The 18,353-nt window shown below is 50.3% G+C and overlaps 1 protein-coding gene across 1 annotated transcript; it reads left to right on the forward strand.

The window, feature by feature from the left end:
• Positions 1-5,536: 5,536 nt before the first annotated feature.
• LOC141998716 (uncharacterized) lies at positions 5,537-14,155 on the forward strand. The gene is made up of 5 exons (XM_074971682.1): positions 5,537-5,822; positions 8,491-8,579; positions 9,151-9,277; positions 11,119-11,232; positions 11,588-14,155. Exons 2-5 carry the CDS (start codon positions 8,499-8,501, stop codon positions 12,784-12,786), a joined length of 1,521 nt encoding a protein of 506 aa, XP_074827783.1. The 5' UTR covers positions 5,537-5,822; positions 8,491-8,498; the 3' UTR covers positions 12,787-14,155.
• The last annotated feature ends 4,198 nt before the right edge of the window (positions 14,156-18,353 follow it).

Raw genomic sequence — 18,353 nt, forward strand, 5'->3', positions numbered from 1 at the left:
AGGACCTTCCCTTCCGGGGAATGGAGCCATCCCTCCTTTTCCCGGAGACAGAGTCTGTCAGTTAGCTGTCTCTCCTCCCCAGAGTATTGAGGGGTTGGAAGCTCCCCTACTGATGGGATAAGGGCATGCATATGGGCGTTCTCAGTCTGAGGGGATGGCAGGGTGGCAGCATGCTTAGCCTCTCTATCTGCCTGGGCGTTACCTCTGGCCACATCTTGATCCTCCCTTTGATGGGCTTTACAGTGTACCACTGTCACTTCCGAGGGAAGTTGTACGGCTTCTAGGAGCCGGAGGATTTGGGGCCCGTACTTGACTGGCGAGCCTTGGGCTGTCAGCATTCCCCTTTGCTTCCATAGGCCAGCATGAGCATGCAGCACACCAAAAGCATACTTTGAATCAGTAAAAATGTTGACCCGCTTTCCTTTTGACAGTTCAAGTGCATAGGTCAGGGCTATTAGTTCGGCAAGCTGGGCAGAGGTCCCAGCAGGCAAACCTTCAGCTTCCACAGTGTCATGGAGGGTCACAACAGCATAACCCGCCCTCCTTTGCCCATCTATTACAGTACTGCTACCATCAGTGTACCACTCATAATCTGCATTTGGGAGGGGTACATCCTTTAAATCCGGACGGCTGGAGTACTGGGCATCTATGATCTCTAAACAGTCATGTTTCTGTTCCTCTGTTTCTGGCAAGAGAGTGGCTGGGTTAAGGGAGGGCCAAGGCTGTAAGGTGACTTCAGAGTTCTCTAACAGCTTAGCCTGGTACCGAGCAATCCGAGTCTGGGTGAGCCAGAGCCCTCCCTTTGCATCCAATAAGTCTCGGACCATATGGGGAGTATAGATTTGCATAACCCCTCCCAATGTTAGCTTCTCGGCTTCCTCAAGCACGAGGGCAGTAGCTGCGACCGCCCATAAACATGCCGGCCAACCCTTTGCAACCTGATCCAGTTGCTTAGAAAAATAAGCCATGGGATGTCTCCATGCTCCTAACAGCTGTGTGAGCACTCCTAGGGCCACTCCCCTTCGTTCATGTACATACAACTGAAACGGCTTAGAGAGATCCGGCAGGTCCAGAGCTGGGGCTTCCATCAATTTTCTTTTCAGGATTTTAAATGCCCTATCAGCCTCTGGGGTCCAATAGAAGGGGTTATGATCTGCTCCTTTTACACAGTCGTACAGGGGTTTAGCCCACAGTCCAAACTCTGGGATCCATATCCTGCTAAAGCCTGCCATACCCAGAAATGCCCTGAGCCGCTTACAATTACTTGGAGAGGAACTTGACAGATAGCTTCCTTTCTTTTGCTTGAAAGCTGACGCTCCCCTTGCCTTAGCTGTAACCTGATTCCTTTACCTCAGACAACAGAGTTCTTAGGAGGATATTATAGTCGTCTCAATCCGGCTTGTGACTACTGAGGCACCCCTCAAAGACTGAAATAAACCTGCTTGGGTTCGTTGAGAATTCCCCAGCCTGTGTTTTAAAAGCTGCTAGGTCTATTGGATTGAATGGCACATGGGTGTAAACTTGCATAGTGGTAGCCTGACGTCCGTCTGCCCCTTGTTGGATCATATTAAAGAAGTTCTGTATTAAAATCACAAATGAGTTTGATTCCCCATAGTTTAAATTCCAGGGTATTACTAATTAAGAGGTCTCTTGGGTTTTGGTACTGTTTCTCTCCCTCTATGTGTGAAACTTGCAAGCTGCTAATTGTGTTAGTACATTCTAAGACAGAATCTGTTCTCAAAGCAATTCACAGAGACTCAAAGCAATACTCTAACAACAGAAACAGCACCCAGAGACTCCCCGCCCTTTTGTTATATTAACAATTGTGATTAAAATAGAGATAGAGGATGTATGTGGACGGATGCTTGGTGTGGATAACAACTGAATGATCAGGGAGGTGCCAGCCTAAGAATCCAGTGTCCATCGGCTGAAGAAGGCGTCAAGTGGAAATAACCAGAGGACCCCCGGAGGGCAGACTGGAATCCACCCAACAGCCTCAAGAATGGGAGAACCAAAGAACAAGATAACTTCTTGGAGCCGTCAGGAATGTGCTATCTGCTGATTGATTCAGCAACAGCATGATGAAGCAATTCCCATAGACTGGCATAGGAAGAAATTCCTATAAAAATAGACTCTTAAAAAGTGAGAACTTTGGGGTCTGATTCTGCAAACCAACTTCCAGGAGCATCAGATGAGCATCTGACAAGGCCCTGCTCCCTCCTCATGTCCAGGCCACCTGGCCAGTGGCTTGGCATGAGCAACTCTAAGGCTGGTAACTATGATGACAACCTTGCAGAACCTCTGTGTGTGTGTGTGTGTGTGTGAATGTGTGAATAAATATGAGATTGAATGGAATGTTATAGCTATAACTAACTGCTTACTATGATAACAACCTTGCAGAACCTGTGTGTGTGTGTGTGTGTTTGTATGAATGAATGAGTGAATAAAGATGAGATTGAATGGAATGTTACAGCTGTAACTAACTGCTTACTATGATTCTTTCTGTATTCACAATAAATGTGGTATTTTGCCTTTTTCCCTTTAATAAGATCCTGCTGGTTTTTAATTTATTGGTACAACACCCTGGGCAAGCCACAACAGTCTCTGTAAGCAAAGGATAGAGTCCCACCAAGGGGGCAATCTCTGTAACCTGAGGCATCCTACCCTTATAAGGTGGGGGTGTGGGGGCCAAAGGGGACACCGGCTCTGCCATTACAGTGAGGGTGGGGGTCTGGGGACTAACATTAGCTACTACCGAACCAGTCGGAGTCAAATTACAGTGCTGTAAAATATCTGGTCTAGTACATAAAGTCAGAAACAAATCCACATACATATGTTCATTCCATTTACCCATTCACTGACAAAACAAAACTAATTGGAGGATCGTGTTGTAATTAATTGACCCTCCTGGTGGCCACCACTCCTGGTCCTCTAGTTGATATTGAGGCCAGTCAACTGTACAGAATCGTTTTAATTGGCTCTTAGTCATTGGATCCGCACCAAATACCTTCCAGTTTGCTAGAATGCACTCTAGGGGCGTACACCGTGCCCTAACCCCTGAGCTCTGTCCCTGTCCCATACCTACAGGGTAACTCTGGGCGTCCCCAGGTTCCAACAGAGCATACAATCCGGATTTCAAAAGGTTCCTACCTTATCCAAGGGACCGGTTCTTCACCGTGGCCTGCAGCTGCTCCTCCCCCATGTCTAAGGGACCAGTTCTTCACCGCGGTCCACAACTGCTTCTCCACTATATGAGTGCGTTGCACCGTTGTGCCCTCCGGGGTCGATCAAATCGCGTCTCCTCCGAGACCCCCGATGAACTCACCGGTGCGCGCTGGGCGTCGGTTCTCGCCGCAATCCTCGACCTCCAGGAGGGGTCCGGGCAAGGCTAAATGGCAGCCTCGAGCCCACCCAGGGACGCCAAAAGCTGTTGCCGGCACCCAGTGCCGAGAGGCTGAACAACAGCTTGAGTTGGTTCGTTACCCGGTGTGCTACACCCAATAATCACAACGGGGTGGAGAAGCAGAAAAGTTTATTTGAAGCTTCAAAAAGGTACAGGGAGATTTGAATCTCAAATCCTGTACCCAGAGCAGGAAGTTACACAGGCTTTTATACATCCTTTTTCCCAGCATACTTATCCAATAGCAAGCTGCCCCAAGTATCCATATAGCCAGCCAATCCAGTTCCCAGCTAGTTCCCTGGTTTTCTGTATCATTTGTTAGACTATACATAAAGCTGCTTTATTCAGCATTGTTCTTCCATATCTCCCCTGTGTGGCCTTGCTTAGTTTCAGGCAGTCTGACTCCGCAGCATATTGTTGCAGATTCTCAACATAACTGCTGTGTGTGCCTCCAGGCGGGGGGGCCAAGGACACTTGGGCCTAGTACGCAGAGCTGCTGCGAGTGCCTCCAGGCGGGAGGGGGGGCCAAGGACACCTGGGCCTAGTGCGAGGGGGCTTCATCAACACTCGTGGTCTTCCATCCCCTCGAGTTACCTAGTGACCATGCCCCAGTGTCCCCAACATTCTGAAACTTGTCCCTAGGGGGAGAGTGCAAGAGGTACTGCTACAGGCTGCGAACTTGCATGGAATGTGTGTGTGGAATTTGGGGTGGGCATGGAACACAATTCTGTATGGGCTGCAGGGTAGGTCAAGCACGCATGTGTTCTAACTACAGCACAATCAGGTATTTCAGCATCTCCGTTTATGTCCTCCATCAGCTTTATCATATGCTCCTGCCCCTCTATAATATGCTCCGATCCGTTTCCTCTCCTGGGTATCCATTTTTAATTTTTCATCTATTGTATCACTCTTGGGGATGGAGGGGGGGTCACTGCCAAAGATGATGTGCAGGGGGGCATGTCTTTGGCACCACACCAGACCAACGGTTGGCCTCCCTTGCCCTCTGGTATGGCTGCCTCAGCTCCTTGATCTTAGCACGGCACTTCTGCATGTCCCTTTCATGCCCTTTCTCAACCATGCTACAAGCAATCTGCCCAGAGGTATCAAAGTTCCTATGGCTGGAGCGGAGCTGGGATTGCACAGCCTCCTCTCTCCACAGACCCAGAAGGGATGCCCACAGTCAGCCCCAAGCAGGCACTCTGTGTATTGGGCAGCCCTGGCCCATCGCTTTGGATCCTGGTGCCTGGCTGCAGTATCCTGGACTTCCACTGGCCTCCACCAGCCTCATTCAACAATGGGTGAGGTCACTTCACACCCTGCCCGGCCGGAAGTTTCCCAGGAAGGGGGGCTCTGGAATGTCTAGCCCTGTCCTGGATCAGTCAGAAGAATGTTACTGTTTGTTCTCCCTTTAAGGAGTCAATGTGCAACAGTTTGTTACGTTCCTGGGAGTCACCAAACAGTTCAGTTCAAACACAGCCCTGGATCGGTCTCTTTCAGAGTCTAGTGAACCTTTGCAATGGATTCTTCTGATAGTGACCTCCAGACAAAAGTCGATTTCCAGCTGTGAGGCAGGTGACTGGGGGGGGGGGGTCTATTTTGAAGGCTGTGTCCTGCTGCTTTCTCCCTCACAGGAGCTGTGTCTGCTAAAATGCAAATTGTTTCATTCCTGCCCCCTCTGGTGCAATTGATGGGGTCCTTCCACCACCCATGGTTAGCCTGAGAGGTCTGTTTAAGCGAGATGTAAATACATTATCATGGTCTTTCAAAGTCCTGTGGAAGTAACTCTCAGGAGAGAAACTACATTCTTTTGTCTACGATAGGGTGTCCCCAAGAAACCTGTCTCCAGCTACTCCAAGCTCTTGGCAGCCTCTCTAGGACTGGGACCCATCACCCCCTTGTATGACAATATTGGGGACTCTCTGGAACAATTCCCAGTCTTTGCCCCTTATCCCCCCTCCCCGGGATCTGCACGTCTCCTTTCTGCCCATTGACAAGGTGGCTTCTATGCACGATGCCCCCTTAATGCTGAGAGAAGCTGCCCATCCCCAGGGGATGTGGGCCCCCCAGGAGGCAGGGTCTGGGGCAAGGGCTTCAGTGCAATCCCTTGAACACTAGGACCCAGGAGCAGCTGGGATGCGGATCTGGGAGCCATCGCTGGGGTCACTCAGGCCCGCCGCAGGAAGTGAATCGCTCTCGCTGCAGTGACTCTGCGGCGCTGTGGGGAGCCCACGCTCCTTGCAAGATCCCCGAGCCCCGGCGGCTGCTGCTGGGGACCCCGGAGCCCTGGCGGCACCCGGGAGAGGGGAATTCCAGCAGTAACATTCCCGCTGCTCCCCAGGAGCCTCTCCCGGTGCAGAGACCCCAGCCTGGCCAGGACCCCCCATCCCGGCTGCTCCCAGGGAGGGCACCGCTTGGAGGGAAGGTAAGAGAGACCTGCCCATCCCCCCAAGGAGCGGTGGCCCCCGGTGCCATCCTGGCTGCAGGGGGAGGGTTTGGCCCCAGGCTGCTCCCAGCGGGGCTGGCTGCGATTCCCTGCCCTGGGCCCAGGGAAGCTGCCGCCAGCTCCCGGTGTTTGCGGGGCGGGTGAAGCCAGCGCGCGCCGTGGTGAGAGCTGGGACAGCGAGACCTGGGGGGTCAGAGAGGGGTGGCAGCCGGCAGGGGGCTGAAGAGGGCAGGGGGCTCTGAGAGCCAGAGGGCATTGCGGGGTGATGGTGAACAGAGACGTGTGAGGGGGCAGGAGGGGGGTAAACGGGGATGCAGGGGGCGGGATGGGGATGTGGGGCTGCTGAAGGGGGGCTGAGGGAATACCCAGGAATCAGGGGGAGGATTCTGGGGCTCAGGGCAACAGAGCTGGAATAGAGGGAAATTGGAGTGTGGGGATAAAGGGAAGGAAAGGGGGGATGTGAGGAGAGGGGCTGTGGGGAGGCTGGAAGGAGAATATGAGAGCAAGCAGAGACCGGCTGAGGAAGGGAGACCCAGAGGGTAGGAGAAGGGAGCGGGATGGTGAGAGATACAACGGCAGCTCCCCCAGCTCATGGGATGGGGTGGGGTGGGGTAGGGGAGGGGGAGGGGGAGGGGGCTGCCCTTTCCGGCAGCCAGTGGGGAATCTTTTCCCCTAGAAATGGTCAAACAAGTATTGGGGTAGGCAGGGGACTTCCCCCCAAGGGCTCAGCATTTACAAGGCAAATATCCACCCCCCACACATCCTGCTCCAAATTTAGTCTTTGTTTTTTTAAGACAGTCTCATTATTTGTGGGTCTGACTTCAGCATGTTAAATGTTTGGGGTTGACAGGACTGAACAGGGCCCTGCTCTGAATCCTGTGCAGATTCTGTGTTAAACCAGAGTTACTGCTAGCAACAGCAGACAGCCAGTCCAACTGGTATTTATTTTGGTTTGGTTCAGGTTCTGTTCCATTCAATTTGTTCGGTTTCATTTCTGGTTCTAGCCATCCAAGGAAACAAAAATAAAAGTTCAGATACCAGTTTAAATCCTATTTCAAATCTTAGTGGAGGTAAATTCAAAAAAGAGAGCTGCAACTTAAAATGTTTTGATTATTGGCTGTTTATTTGTTTTTTACTTTACCATTACTTGAGTTTTCCAAGTGCTTTTGTGTTGTGAAATTAACAAGATTTTTTTTCATGCACAGTTTGTTTGAGCAACCTAAAATAACATCTTTGCTTTGCCATATTGGACCTCTGCAGTGAAAGGATATATTTGAGGCCTGGAAATTTTCTTTTAACACTCACTTGTGTTGGTGGAACTGCCAGTACAATTTTTGCTAGTTGATTCAGCTTAGGCGTGACATTTTTTGGATGTTCCCAGTAGTTTGGTATGTTTCTTTCTTATAGAGATGTGGCCCATCTGTGAATGAATCAGGAATTAGCCCATTCCTTTTTTGGGCTTTCCTTCATCCAGATATCGCTTCTGTTTTAGAGATTTCAAAAGCTTTCAGAAGACATTCTAATTCAACTTTCAATTTCAGACGTGTCTGACATTCATTCTATGACATCATTATTTCTGGCTTCTGACTCAAACATTTCCATCTTCATCCATGTTATGGTGTAATGAAATTTTGCCTTGACTCTGTCCTCTGCTGACAGTGGGGGTTGATATCTAGAATCAAGACATACGTATGAGAGAAACATAACTATCCGGAGTAGGGGTGGGGGATTGGAGGTGGGTATCAGACAGTGTCCTGGGGGGCTTGGGAATGGGCCCTGCAGGCGGCTTCAGTGGGGAAGGGAATTTGGAGCATGAACCCTGCCTCAAGAGGAGCAACTGGAGGGAGGAGTTGCCCCAGGAGCTGGGGATGGTGGGAGGAGGCCTGTCTAAGGGGAGAAGATTGGGGAGCTATGACCTTGGCCCTTGGGCTTGAAGAGTTATTATGAACTTCAGGGCCCAAGGAGCATCCCACCCCTTCTCTCCCCATGGGGGGCATCTCAGAGATGGTTCCTGTACCTCTGGGCCCCCCTTCTGCCTCCTATGGTGTGCAGGCAGCTCCCAAGCATCCCCTCTCGCCCCCGTGCTTGTGGGCTGGCCCCCTTCTCTTCTCATTCTCTTCTCACTGTCCTGGGCCAGGCCATTCTGGGAGCCATCATCCGCCCATGGGCTAGTTTGTTTTCTGCTCTTGAAATGAAAATAAGATCACTGTATTTTTTTTAATATTGAGCTTTAAAAATGCTGGATATCTATTTTAACTGGTAATGGTCCACCCCACCTCTCTTTTTTTGTTCAGTTCAGGTTCAGTCAGTAAAACAAAATGATGGTTCCCTTTTTGTTCCAGTTCCAGTACAAAATACTGGCCTGGGGACAATATCGGGGGGGATCCTTCAAAGTGGCTCATTTTATTCTGCTCTTTTCTAGGGTTTGACTCAGAGACTCTGTTCCTGGGAGGGTTTAATAGTGTCTCATAGGTTTAGTCCCGGTGGGAGCGGTCAGGTCTGTGTTGTAATAATGTAACTCAGGGTTTTTCCAGCATGGCAGAGTCTAGAGTGTGTGTCTGCAGGGAAAGAGTCTGGGGAGAATCGGTTGTGAAATGGACTAACACTAATTCAGAAACCTCCCCAATTGCCCTTCTCACCCCGACAGGCTGCAGAATGACCACCACGTTTTGCTCCAGATCATCCCATCTTCCTAGGGGACGGGGCAGGGAAATGGCTGTGGTGGATCCAGCTCAGGTGGGGGATTTTGGAGGGAGCTGCTCGGGAGGATTGTTGGAGAGGGGGCAGGGCGGGAATACACAGGGTGAGGCGGGGGGGGGGACAGGTTGTGATAAACCTGCTGGGACATGCTCAGCCTAGGGCCTGATTTATGAACAGGCGCAGTGGGGGTGGGGTGAAAATTCCACCATTTCTGAAACAGGAAACAATCCCTGGAAAGTGCTGGGAAAACAGACCAGGGTGCTGGATCCTGAACCCACTGGCCCAAGACTGAAGTGAAATGCAAAGGGAAGATGCTGGGATTCCTGTCCCTGTCCCCTGCACAGAGCTCTGCTTCCCATGTCAGCTTGTGCCTAGTAGGTGTGTGGTCAATGAAAAGACCCTGCCCTCCATCCTCTGCTGGGAGGGACAAGGAGCTTTCACCTTCTCTGTGTTCCCTGGAGACTCATGGCCACTCTGAGTGGGTTGGGCTAGAATTCTGCTCCTCCAGGCCTCCCAGAGCTGTTGTATTTTGGTGCTTCTTCCCCCATGAATAGTGGGATTGTGTCTCGGACAGCAGATACTGAGTGGGGAGCACCTGTTTTTTCAGATGCCGGTGACCTTCGAGGAGGTGGCTGTGTACTTCACGGAGGGGCAGGGGGCTCTGCTGGACTCCAGTCAGAGAGCCCTCTACAGGGACGTCATGCAGGAGAATTATGAGACTGTGACCTCGCTGGGTAAGGATTCCTGTCCCCTCAGGTATTTGAAGCCACGGGGTCTGTGTTTCTGCATCTGGTCAGGTTCTTCCCTGGTCAGTTAGATTAGAGCGGAATGGCATTGTCCAAAGCTCCAGTTTGAGAGAGCCATTTACCTCCATACCCCCTCCAATGGGATGAACCTAATGGACCTGCTAATTCATCCGCATCCCTCCAGCTTTCCCAGGGGCAGAAGCCATGTATTATCCTATGTGCATTAATTCTTACTCACACGCAGGATCTCTGTGCACCTCCCTTCCTGGGACTGGCTCCTGTGACACTCTATACCTTGGGGGAGCCCCCTATAGCCCCCATATTCCTCTTCTGTATGTAATTGTGATATTGCATATAAAGCATGCCATTTGAGGTATTAGGGAAAAGGTTCTGATCGGCTTAAGGTCACTGTTCTCCACAGTATGCATCCGATGAAGTGAGCTGTAGCTCACAAAAGCTCATGCTCAAATAAATTGGTTAGTCTCTAAGGTGCCACAAGTACTCCCTTTCTTTTTGTTCTATCTAAATATGTGTATCTTTAGTGCATATGAAGTTATGAGATTGTTTTATATGGTTGTCACTAAAATATGCTGTGGGCTTGGGAGGTGCCCAGATACTGGCTCTACGGAGACAATGAAAAGGGAGGTAACCAACACCCGGGTGGGTGCTATTGCGCAGAAATCACCAGCCATTCTCCAGCAAGGGAGGTACAATTCAGTGACTCACCGGTATGAGGCCACACCAGGGGAATTGCTCAGCCTGGCCCTGGAGACTCAGCAAAGCCCCCAGACATGACTGGATTTGTGCTTCCCAAGCACATGGGACTGAGGATATAAAACAGAACACAGTGGCCACATGCTGGGCCTTTCTTCTTCACCCCCTACACTGAAAGCAACAAGGACACTGAAGACTTGAGACTCCAACTGAGGGGACTGGCCCAGATTTCAAAGGTGAAATCTGTATATTATGGACTGCAATATCCAGTGGGGTGAAAAAAACTGCTTAATCTAGATGTTGCCCAGTCTAATAGGGTCGAGAGTTTAGACTGCGTGCTTATATTTTATTTCTTTTGGTAACTAACTCTGATTTTTTGCCTATCACTTAATACCACTTAAAATCTATCTTTCATAGCCAATAAACTTGTTTAACTGTTTAACTTTACCAGTGAGTTTGCCTGAAGTGAATGGTAAATTGCTCAGATATCAAAGGCTGTTGTATATCCACTTTCCATTGATAAAGTGGTGAACCAATTAATAAATTAGATGGTATATTCCTGAGGTACAGTGCTGGGAACTGCAGGGATTTGGGTCTGGTGCCTTTACTTGTGTGATTCATGAGTGGCTCTGGGATTATTCATGCAATCTAGCTGCGTGTGGGGGCTCCACATGTGGTTATGCTGAGTGATAACAGTGCATGGAGGGGTTGCTGCTGGTCACTAGCAAGGCATTGTAAGAGATAGCCCAGGCTGGAGAGAGTTCAGCAGGCACAGCGGTCCCATGGTCCCAGGCTGGGATCCCATCACAGCTCCATCTGTGGGGAGGGCTCTGGAGGTTTACACAGAGGCAGGGGTTTAACACTAGATCTGTGTGTGCCTCAGCAAGTCCCCCAGAGCACAGAGATCCTGAACACTCCTAGAGACGGTGTGACAACTCCCCCTCCCTCAGACATCGGCCTCTCCCAAGGGGGCTCAGTGACCATGTTCCCATCTGTTCAGACCCCACAACCCCCCAGCAAATCATGGGGTCAGTTTAAACTCAGTATGTGCCCTCTGTGACAAGTACTCCACCGATCCTCAGTGCACTCACATGCCTGATTTTGCCCCCGAGCAGGACTCCCCATTCCCAAACCTGACCTGATTGCCCAGCTGGAAGCAGGGAAAGAGCCATGGGTCCCGGATCTTCAGGTCTTTGAGGAAAGGAAGATCCCAAGAGGCACCCACACAGGTGAGGATTCAGTAACACTAAGACAGAAACTATATGGCAAATGGAGGAAGAAGCTGAAAATCCCCAAAATGTGGTGTGGCCCCCTCAGTTCTGCTTCATCCCACCCAGATCAGGCTGTGGTCAGCAGGTGTCGTATCATCATGGCTGATATCGCTCGTGGCTTCCCACCCACACTGTTAGCTGTCAGGAGTTTTCTCCCTGACTTCACTTCCCTGTGCGTGTTTGGGTGGGAAGTTGAGGCAGAATCCAATTTCTCAGTCTCCCCAACAGTTATTGTGTTGTGTTTTCCTTTTTTGTTATTCCCCTTTCTGCCAGCCCAGGCAATGACTCCTCCCTGGACTCTCTTCCCCAGCAGGTGATGAGACAATGAGTGATAATGAGGAGGGGGATCCACAGCAGGAAGGACTTGAGCAAGTGGAATTCCAGGGGACCTTTTTAAGAAAAGCTGGAGGGAAGTTCTCCCAGTGCTTGGAACAGAGAAAAGCCTGGAGTAATTGGCACAGGTCAGAGAGGAAGCTGGGAAAATGCCCAAGGAAGAAAGTGGAGGAATCCATTGAATGTGGGAGAGGAGGCAAGGATCCCAAGGAATCTGCAGTCCAGCAGACAAATCAGAAGGAAAAGAAACTGTATACATGCTTGGACTGTGGGAAAAGCTTCAGTCAGCGCTCAGGTCTTATTTGTCACAGGAGAATCCACACAGGAGAGAGGCCATACAAATGCCTTCAGTGTGGGAAAAGTTTCAGTGCACCATCAGCCGTTATTGTACATCAGCGAACCCACACGGGAGAGAAACCATATAAATGCTTGGACTGTGGGAAAAGTTTCAGTCGGCACTCAGCCCTTAATAGCCATGGGACAATCCACACGGGAGAGGGACCATATAAGTGCCTTGAGTGTGGGAAAAGTTTCAGTGTACCCTCAGCCCTTATTACACATCAGAGAATCCACATGGAAGATAAACCCTTTAAATGCTTGGACTGTGGGAAAAACTTCAGTCAGCACTCAGGACTTATTAATCACAGGAGAATCCACACGGGAGAGAGACCATATAAATGCCTTCAGTGTGGGAAAAGTTTCATTGTAACATCAGCCCTTATTACACATCAGAGAACCCACACGGGAGAGAGACCCTATAAATGCCTTCAGTGTGGGAAAAGTTTCACTGAATCATCAACCCTTATTGTACATCACAGAACCCACACAGGAGAGAAACCCTTTAAATGCTTGGACTGTGGGAAAAGCTTCAATCGGAGCTCAAATCTTACTACCCATCGGAGACTGCACACGGGAGAGAGACCCTATAAATGCTTGGACTGTGGGAAAAGTTACAATGGATCATCAGCCCTTATTGTACATCAGAGGATCCACACAGGAGAGAGACCCTATAAATGTTTGGACTGTGGGAAAAGCTTCAGTCGGCACTCAATCCTTATTAGACATGGGAGAATCCACACGGGGGAGAAACCCTATAAATGCTTGGACTGTGGGAAAAGCTTCAGTCAGCGCACAGGCCTTATTAAGCATGGGAGAACCCACAAGGGGGGAAAACTGTGAAAATGCCTCCACTGTAGGAAAAGCTTCCAACAGAACTCACACCATATTAGTCAATCCACATAAAAGAGAAACCCCATAAATACTTGAATGGTGGGAAAAGCTTCAAACCCAGGCCATATCTTCCTAAACATCAGAGAATTCACATGGGACAGAATCTATAAATGTCTCAACTGTGGAAAAAGTTTCATTTGAATATCAAACCTTGCTTCATATTAGACGATCCACACAAGAGAGAGAGCCCATAAATACTTGGATTGTGGGAAAAGCTTCAATAACTGGAGGGAAAGATTCAGTCTAAGTTCACACATTATTCCCCATCAGATAATTCATAGAAGAAAGAGCTTGAATGTGGGGGTACCTTCTTTTGGTGCGCACACAGCATCAATCATCAGCAAATCCAAACAAGGAGGAGCCCTCTCAGATGTCCTTAGCATGGAAAATGCTTCAGTTGGAGCTAACACCACACTGAACATCAGAGACTCCTCCACACAGGAGAGAAATTCTCTCAGTGCCCTGACTAGGGCTGGTCTTAGTAAAAACTCCATTTCCTAATTCCCACACACAGCAGTGGCATTTGGCTCCCAGGTATCCAGCTGCCCATGTCTGGGGGCAGGTTCCAGCAGCAGCTAACCCCAATCTGATCAGTGACGCTCTGGCTTTGCCTGGTCTAAGCAAACCTCTGGCAGAGGAGGAGCAGTTCTGATCAGCCCCTCCTCCCTGCTGTAGCCCTGGCTGCTGAACTGATGGCCTTCCTGCCTCCTGGTAACTGCTGAGGAACGGGAGAGAGAAATTCCTCCAGAAGCTCCCTCTGCTTGGATGAAGTTCTCTTCTTTCCTTTCCCTTCCCTGATGTGATGCCCCTTCCATGGAGACTAGGAGAGGGAGGCTCCAGATTCACTCCAGACACCTGTCCCCACCCCCCATTTTCCAGTAGCCTGTGGGCTGGGCTCCCCCACTTACCTGGCGCTAGTCCCTGCAGGGTGAATGTCCCTGAGTGCTGGCAACTCTTCCTCTCCCTAAATCCCCTAAGGTGCTGGGTTCTGGGAGATCAAATTTGAAGGGACCAGGAGGGATGGGTTTTGGGGAAGACAGTGGGTGACTGAATGGTTGGGTCCGGTGGATGTGGGGAGCATAGGGTACTCAGTGCTGGGGAAATCAAATGTTAGGGAGGCCATTTGGTCACATGCTTTGATATTAGTTTAGTTTGACAGGATCTAGCATAGCTTTTTTTGAGGATTTTACGAGAGAAATGCTTGTTTGCCAGAAGAGTCTTTTTTATTTATTTTAACCTTTCTTTACCCTTTGTCATGAGATGTTTGTGTGTTTGAACAATTGTGTGTTTGGGGGAGGGATAGCTTAGTGGTTTGAGCATTGGCCTGCTAAACCCAGGGTTGTGAGTTCAATCCTTGAGGGGGCCATTTACAGATCTGGGGGGGGGGGGGGAATGGGAATTGGTCCTGCTTTGAGCAGGGGGTTGGACTAGATGACCTCCTGAGCTCCTTTCCAACCCTGATATTCTATGATTCTATGAACAATGAACCTTATCAATATGTCTCAGCACGAACACTGACGGTGAGTGCTAGACTCGCACTCAGAGAGGCTGAGACTGAATGGGGCATGGAGTTACTGCCTGATCCCTGCAGAGATGTTAGATGCAGTGAGAAGGGGCAGAGGATGGGTGGTATGGGCAACAGAGGTGGGAAACGACAGACTTTCCTCTTGAGAGCCAGACAGTGGAGGCCGAGAAGTGTGTATTTGCTGCATCAATGCCAGAGAGACACAGGAATTGCCCTATGAGTGTTGGGTGAAGCCATCCCTGAAATCTAAAAGGCTACAAATGATGCCCCCACAGGAATGAAGAGGGGAGGTGGCAGCATCTCCCGAATGCTGAGAGGACGAGACTGGGCAGAGACAAGAAGGAAGCTGGAGAAGACAACAGGCCGCCTGGGCCAACCTTGGAGCCAGGCTGACCCCCATCCTTGAGGCCAGAGGGGGCTAAGGAGACTGACAGCCCAGCTGGTCACCCCTCCCCATCTACCAGAGTGTCCTGTGTGGGGATGACAAAGACTCTGTCTGCCTCACTCACCTCATCCTATATCCTGCTAATCTCAGCTGCTTGGATTCCCTGCTCTCGGAGGGTATGTCTACACTACGAAATTAGGTCAAATTTATAGAAGTCCATTTTTTAGAAAGCGATTTTATACAGTCGATTGTGTGTGTCCCCACTAAGCGCATTCAGTCGGCGGAGTGCGTCCACAGTACCGAGCCTAGCGTCGACTTTCAGAGCATTGCACTGTGGGTAGCTATCCCGCAGTTCCTGCAGTCTCCGCCGCCCATTGGAATTCTGGGTTGAGCTCCCAATGCCTGGTGGGGCAAAAACATTGTCACGGGTGGTTTGGGGTACATGTTGTCAGTCGCCCCTCCCTCTGTGAAAGCAACGTTAAAGCAAAGCAAAGATAAACGTTTAAAGCAAAGATAATCGTTTCGTGCCTTTTTTTCATGCAGGCGCCATGCTGTTTTCAGCAGATGGTGCAGTAGGGCTGCAAACCGTTGTCATCAAACGACCGCTTCTGCTGCCACTCTGCTCTCCTGGTGGTCTCGCAGGTCCTCTATATGACCGTCGTCATCCACCGCTTCCGCTGCAACTCTGCTCGGCTGCTCTTCTCTCGCCATACCACGGCAAGCGTACAGCCCACTCAGCTGTTGTGTCCTGGCAGCAGATGGTGCAGTAGGTCTGCAAAACTGGTCATCCAACCACCGCTTCCCCTGCAACTCTGCTCTCCTGCAGACGACATACCATGGCAAGCATGGAGCCTGTTTAGATCACCGCAGCAGATATGAGCATTGTAAACACCTCGCGCATTATCATGCAGTATATGCAGAACCAGAACTTGCAAAAGCAGGCAAGGAGGCGACGGCAGCGCGGTGACAAGAATGATGAGGACATGGACACAGACTTCTCTCAAAGCATGGGTCCCAGCAATTTGGCCATCCTGGTGGCAATGGGGCAGGCTCATGCCATGGAACGCCGATTCTGGGCCTGGGAAACAAGCCAGACTGGTGGGACCGCATAGTGTTGCAGGTCTGGGATGATTCCCAGTGGCTGCGAAACTTTCACACGCGTAAGAGCACTTTCATGGAACTTTGTGACTTGCTTTCCCCTGCCCTGAAGTGCAAGAATACCAAGATGAGAGCAGCCCTCACACTTCACAAGCGAATGGCAATAGCTCTCTGGAAGCTTGCAACGCCAGACAGCTACCGGTCAGTCGGGAATCAATTTGGAGTGGGCAAATCTACTGTGGGGGCTGCTGTGATCCAAGTAGCCAATGCAATCGCTGAGCGATAGACGGAACGCATATCCCCATCTTGGGACCGGACCACCATGGCAGCCAGTACATAAACCGAAAGGGGTACTTTTCAATGGTGCTGCAAGGATCACAAGGGACGATTCACCAACATCAACGTGCAATGGCTGAGAAAGGTACATGACACTCACATCTTCAGGAACTCTGGTCTGTATGAACAGCTGCAGCAAGGGACTGACTTTCCAGACCAGAAAATAACAGTTGGGGATGTTGAAATGCCTATAGTTATCCTTGGGACCCAGCCTATCCCTTAATGCCATGGCTCATGAAGCCATACACAGCACCCTGGACAGTAGTCAGGAGCTGTTCAACTATAGGCTGAGCAAGTGCTGAATGGTGGTAGAGTGTGCATTTGGACATTTAAAAGTGCGCTGGCACAGTTTACGGACTCAGTTAGACCTCAGCGAAACCAATATTCCCATCGTTATTACTGCTTGCTCTGTGCTCCACAACATCTGTGAGAGTAAGGGGAAGGCATTTATGGCGGGGTGGGAAGTTGAGGCAAATCGCCTGGCCGCTGATTACACGCAGCCAGACACCAGGGTGATTACAAGAGCACAGCAGAGCATGATGCGCATCAGAGAAGCTTTGAAAACCAGTTTCGTGGCTGACCAGGGTATGGTGTGACAGTTCTTGTTTGTTTATCTTTGATGAAAACCCACCCCCTTGGTTCACTCTACTTCCCTGTAAGCCAACCGCCCTCCCCTCCCCCCTTTGATCACCGCTTGCAGAGGCAATAAAGTCGTTGTTTTAAATTCATGCATTCTTTATTAATTCGTCACACAAACAGGGGGATAACTGCCAAGGTAGCCCGGGTGGGGTGGGGGAGGAGGGAAGCACCGGGTGGGATGGGGGAGGAGGGAAGGACAAGGCCACACTACACTTCAAAACTTATTGAATGCCAGCCTTCTGTTGCTTGGGCAGTCCTCTGGGGTGGAGTGGTTGGCTGCCCGGAGCCGCCCCCACTCCGCGTTCTTGGGCATCTGGGTGAGGAGGCTATGGAACTTGGGGAGGAGGGTGGTTGATTACACAGGGCCTGCAGTGGCGGTCTGTGCCAGAGCATATCAGTTTGATCCTCCAGTAGCTTCAGCATTGCATCCTGCCTTCTCTCATCACGCTGCCGCCACCTCTCCTGTTGCTCCAGCCATCTATCCTCTCGCACGTCCCTCCTGTCCTCGCATTCATTTTGTGCTTTCCTGGGCTCTGACATTGTCTGACATTTTTTGCCTTCTTATCTGTGCTAGTCTCTGGGATGGAGATGCGAGTGGCAGTGTTGAAACATTTGCAGCTGCGGGAGGAAAGAAAGGGAGATTAAAATTGAAAAAGACACGTTGGCCATTTAAAAGGAGGGGCTGATGTTTTCAGTCCAGCAGAAACGGCCACCTCGAATATCCCCTTAATAAAATTCCCCTATTTCAATCAGGTGACCATGAATGATATCACTCTCCTGAGGATAACACAGAGAGATAAAGAACGGATGTTGCTTGAATGCCGGCAAACACCGGGATCATACGCCGCCATGCTTTCTTATGCAATGATTCCAGACTACGTGCTACTGGCCTGGCGTGGTAGAGTGTCCTACCATGGAGGATGCAAAAAGGCTGCCCTCCCCAGAAACCTTTTGCAAAGGCTTTGGGACTACCTCCAGGACAGCTTCATTGAGATGTCCCTGGAGGATTTCCGCCCCATCCCCAGACATGTTAACAGACTTTTCCAGTAGCTGTACTGGCCGTGAATGCATCCCAAGTCTTCAGGGAAAATTAATCATTAAACACGCTTGTTTTTAAACCGTGTATTATATTTACAAAGGTACACTCACCAGAGGTGCCTTCTCCACCTTCAAAATCCAGGAGCCCGGGTTGGGAGGGTATTGGCTCCAGGGTGATAAACAGTTCTTGGCTGTCGGGGAGAACGGTTTCTCCCTTGCTTGGTGTGCGCTATCTTCAACCTCCCCCTCCTCATCATCTTCCTCATCCCCAAAATCCTCATCCCTGTTGTGTGACACTCCTGCCTCACAGGAGTCCACGTACAGGTGTGGGGTAGTTGTAGGGGCACCCCCTGGAATTGCATGCAGCTCATCATAGAAGCGGCATGTCTGGGGCTGTGACCCCGAGCAGGCATTTGCCTCTTTGGTTTTTTGGTAGGCTTGCCTGAGCTCCTTAAGTTTCATGCGGCACTGCTGCGGATCTGTTATAGCCTCTGT

The sequence above is a fragment of the Natator depressus genome, chromosome 14, assembly GCF_965152275.1.
Source record: "Natator depressus isolate rNatDep1 chromosome 14, rNatDep2.hap1, whole genome shotgun sequence".
NCBI classification, from domain to species: Eukaryota; Metazoa; Chordata; order Testudines; family Cheloniidae; genus Natator; species Natator depressus.

Coding starts and splice junctions, on each gene's coding strand:
- LOC141998716 (XM_074971682.1), top strand. CDS start 8,499: ATGACCACCACGTTTTGCTCCAGATCATCCCATCTTCCTAGGGGACGG. Junction 8,580..9,150: donor CTGTGGTGGATCCAGCTCAG/GTGGGGGATTTT, acceptor CTGTTTTTTCAG/ATGCCGGTGACCTTCGAGGA. Junction 11,233..11,587: donor CCCAAGAGGCACCCACACAG/GTGAGGATTCAG, acceptor CTTCCCCAGCAG/GTGATGAGACAATGAGTGAT.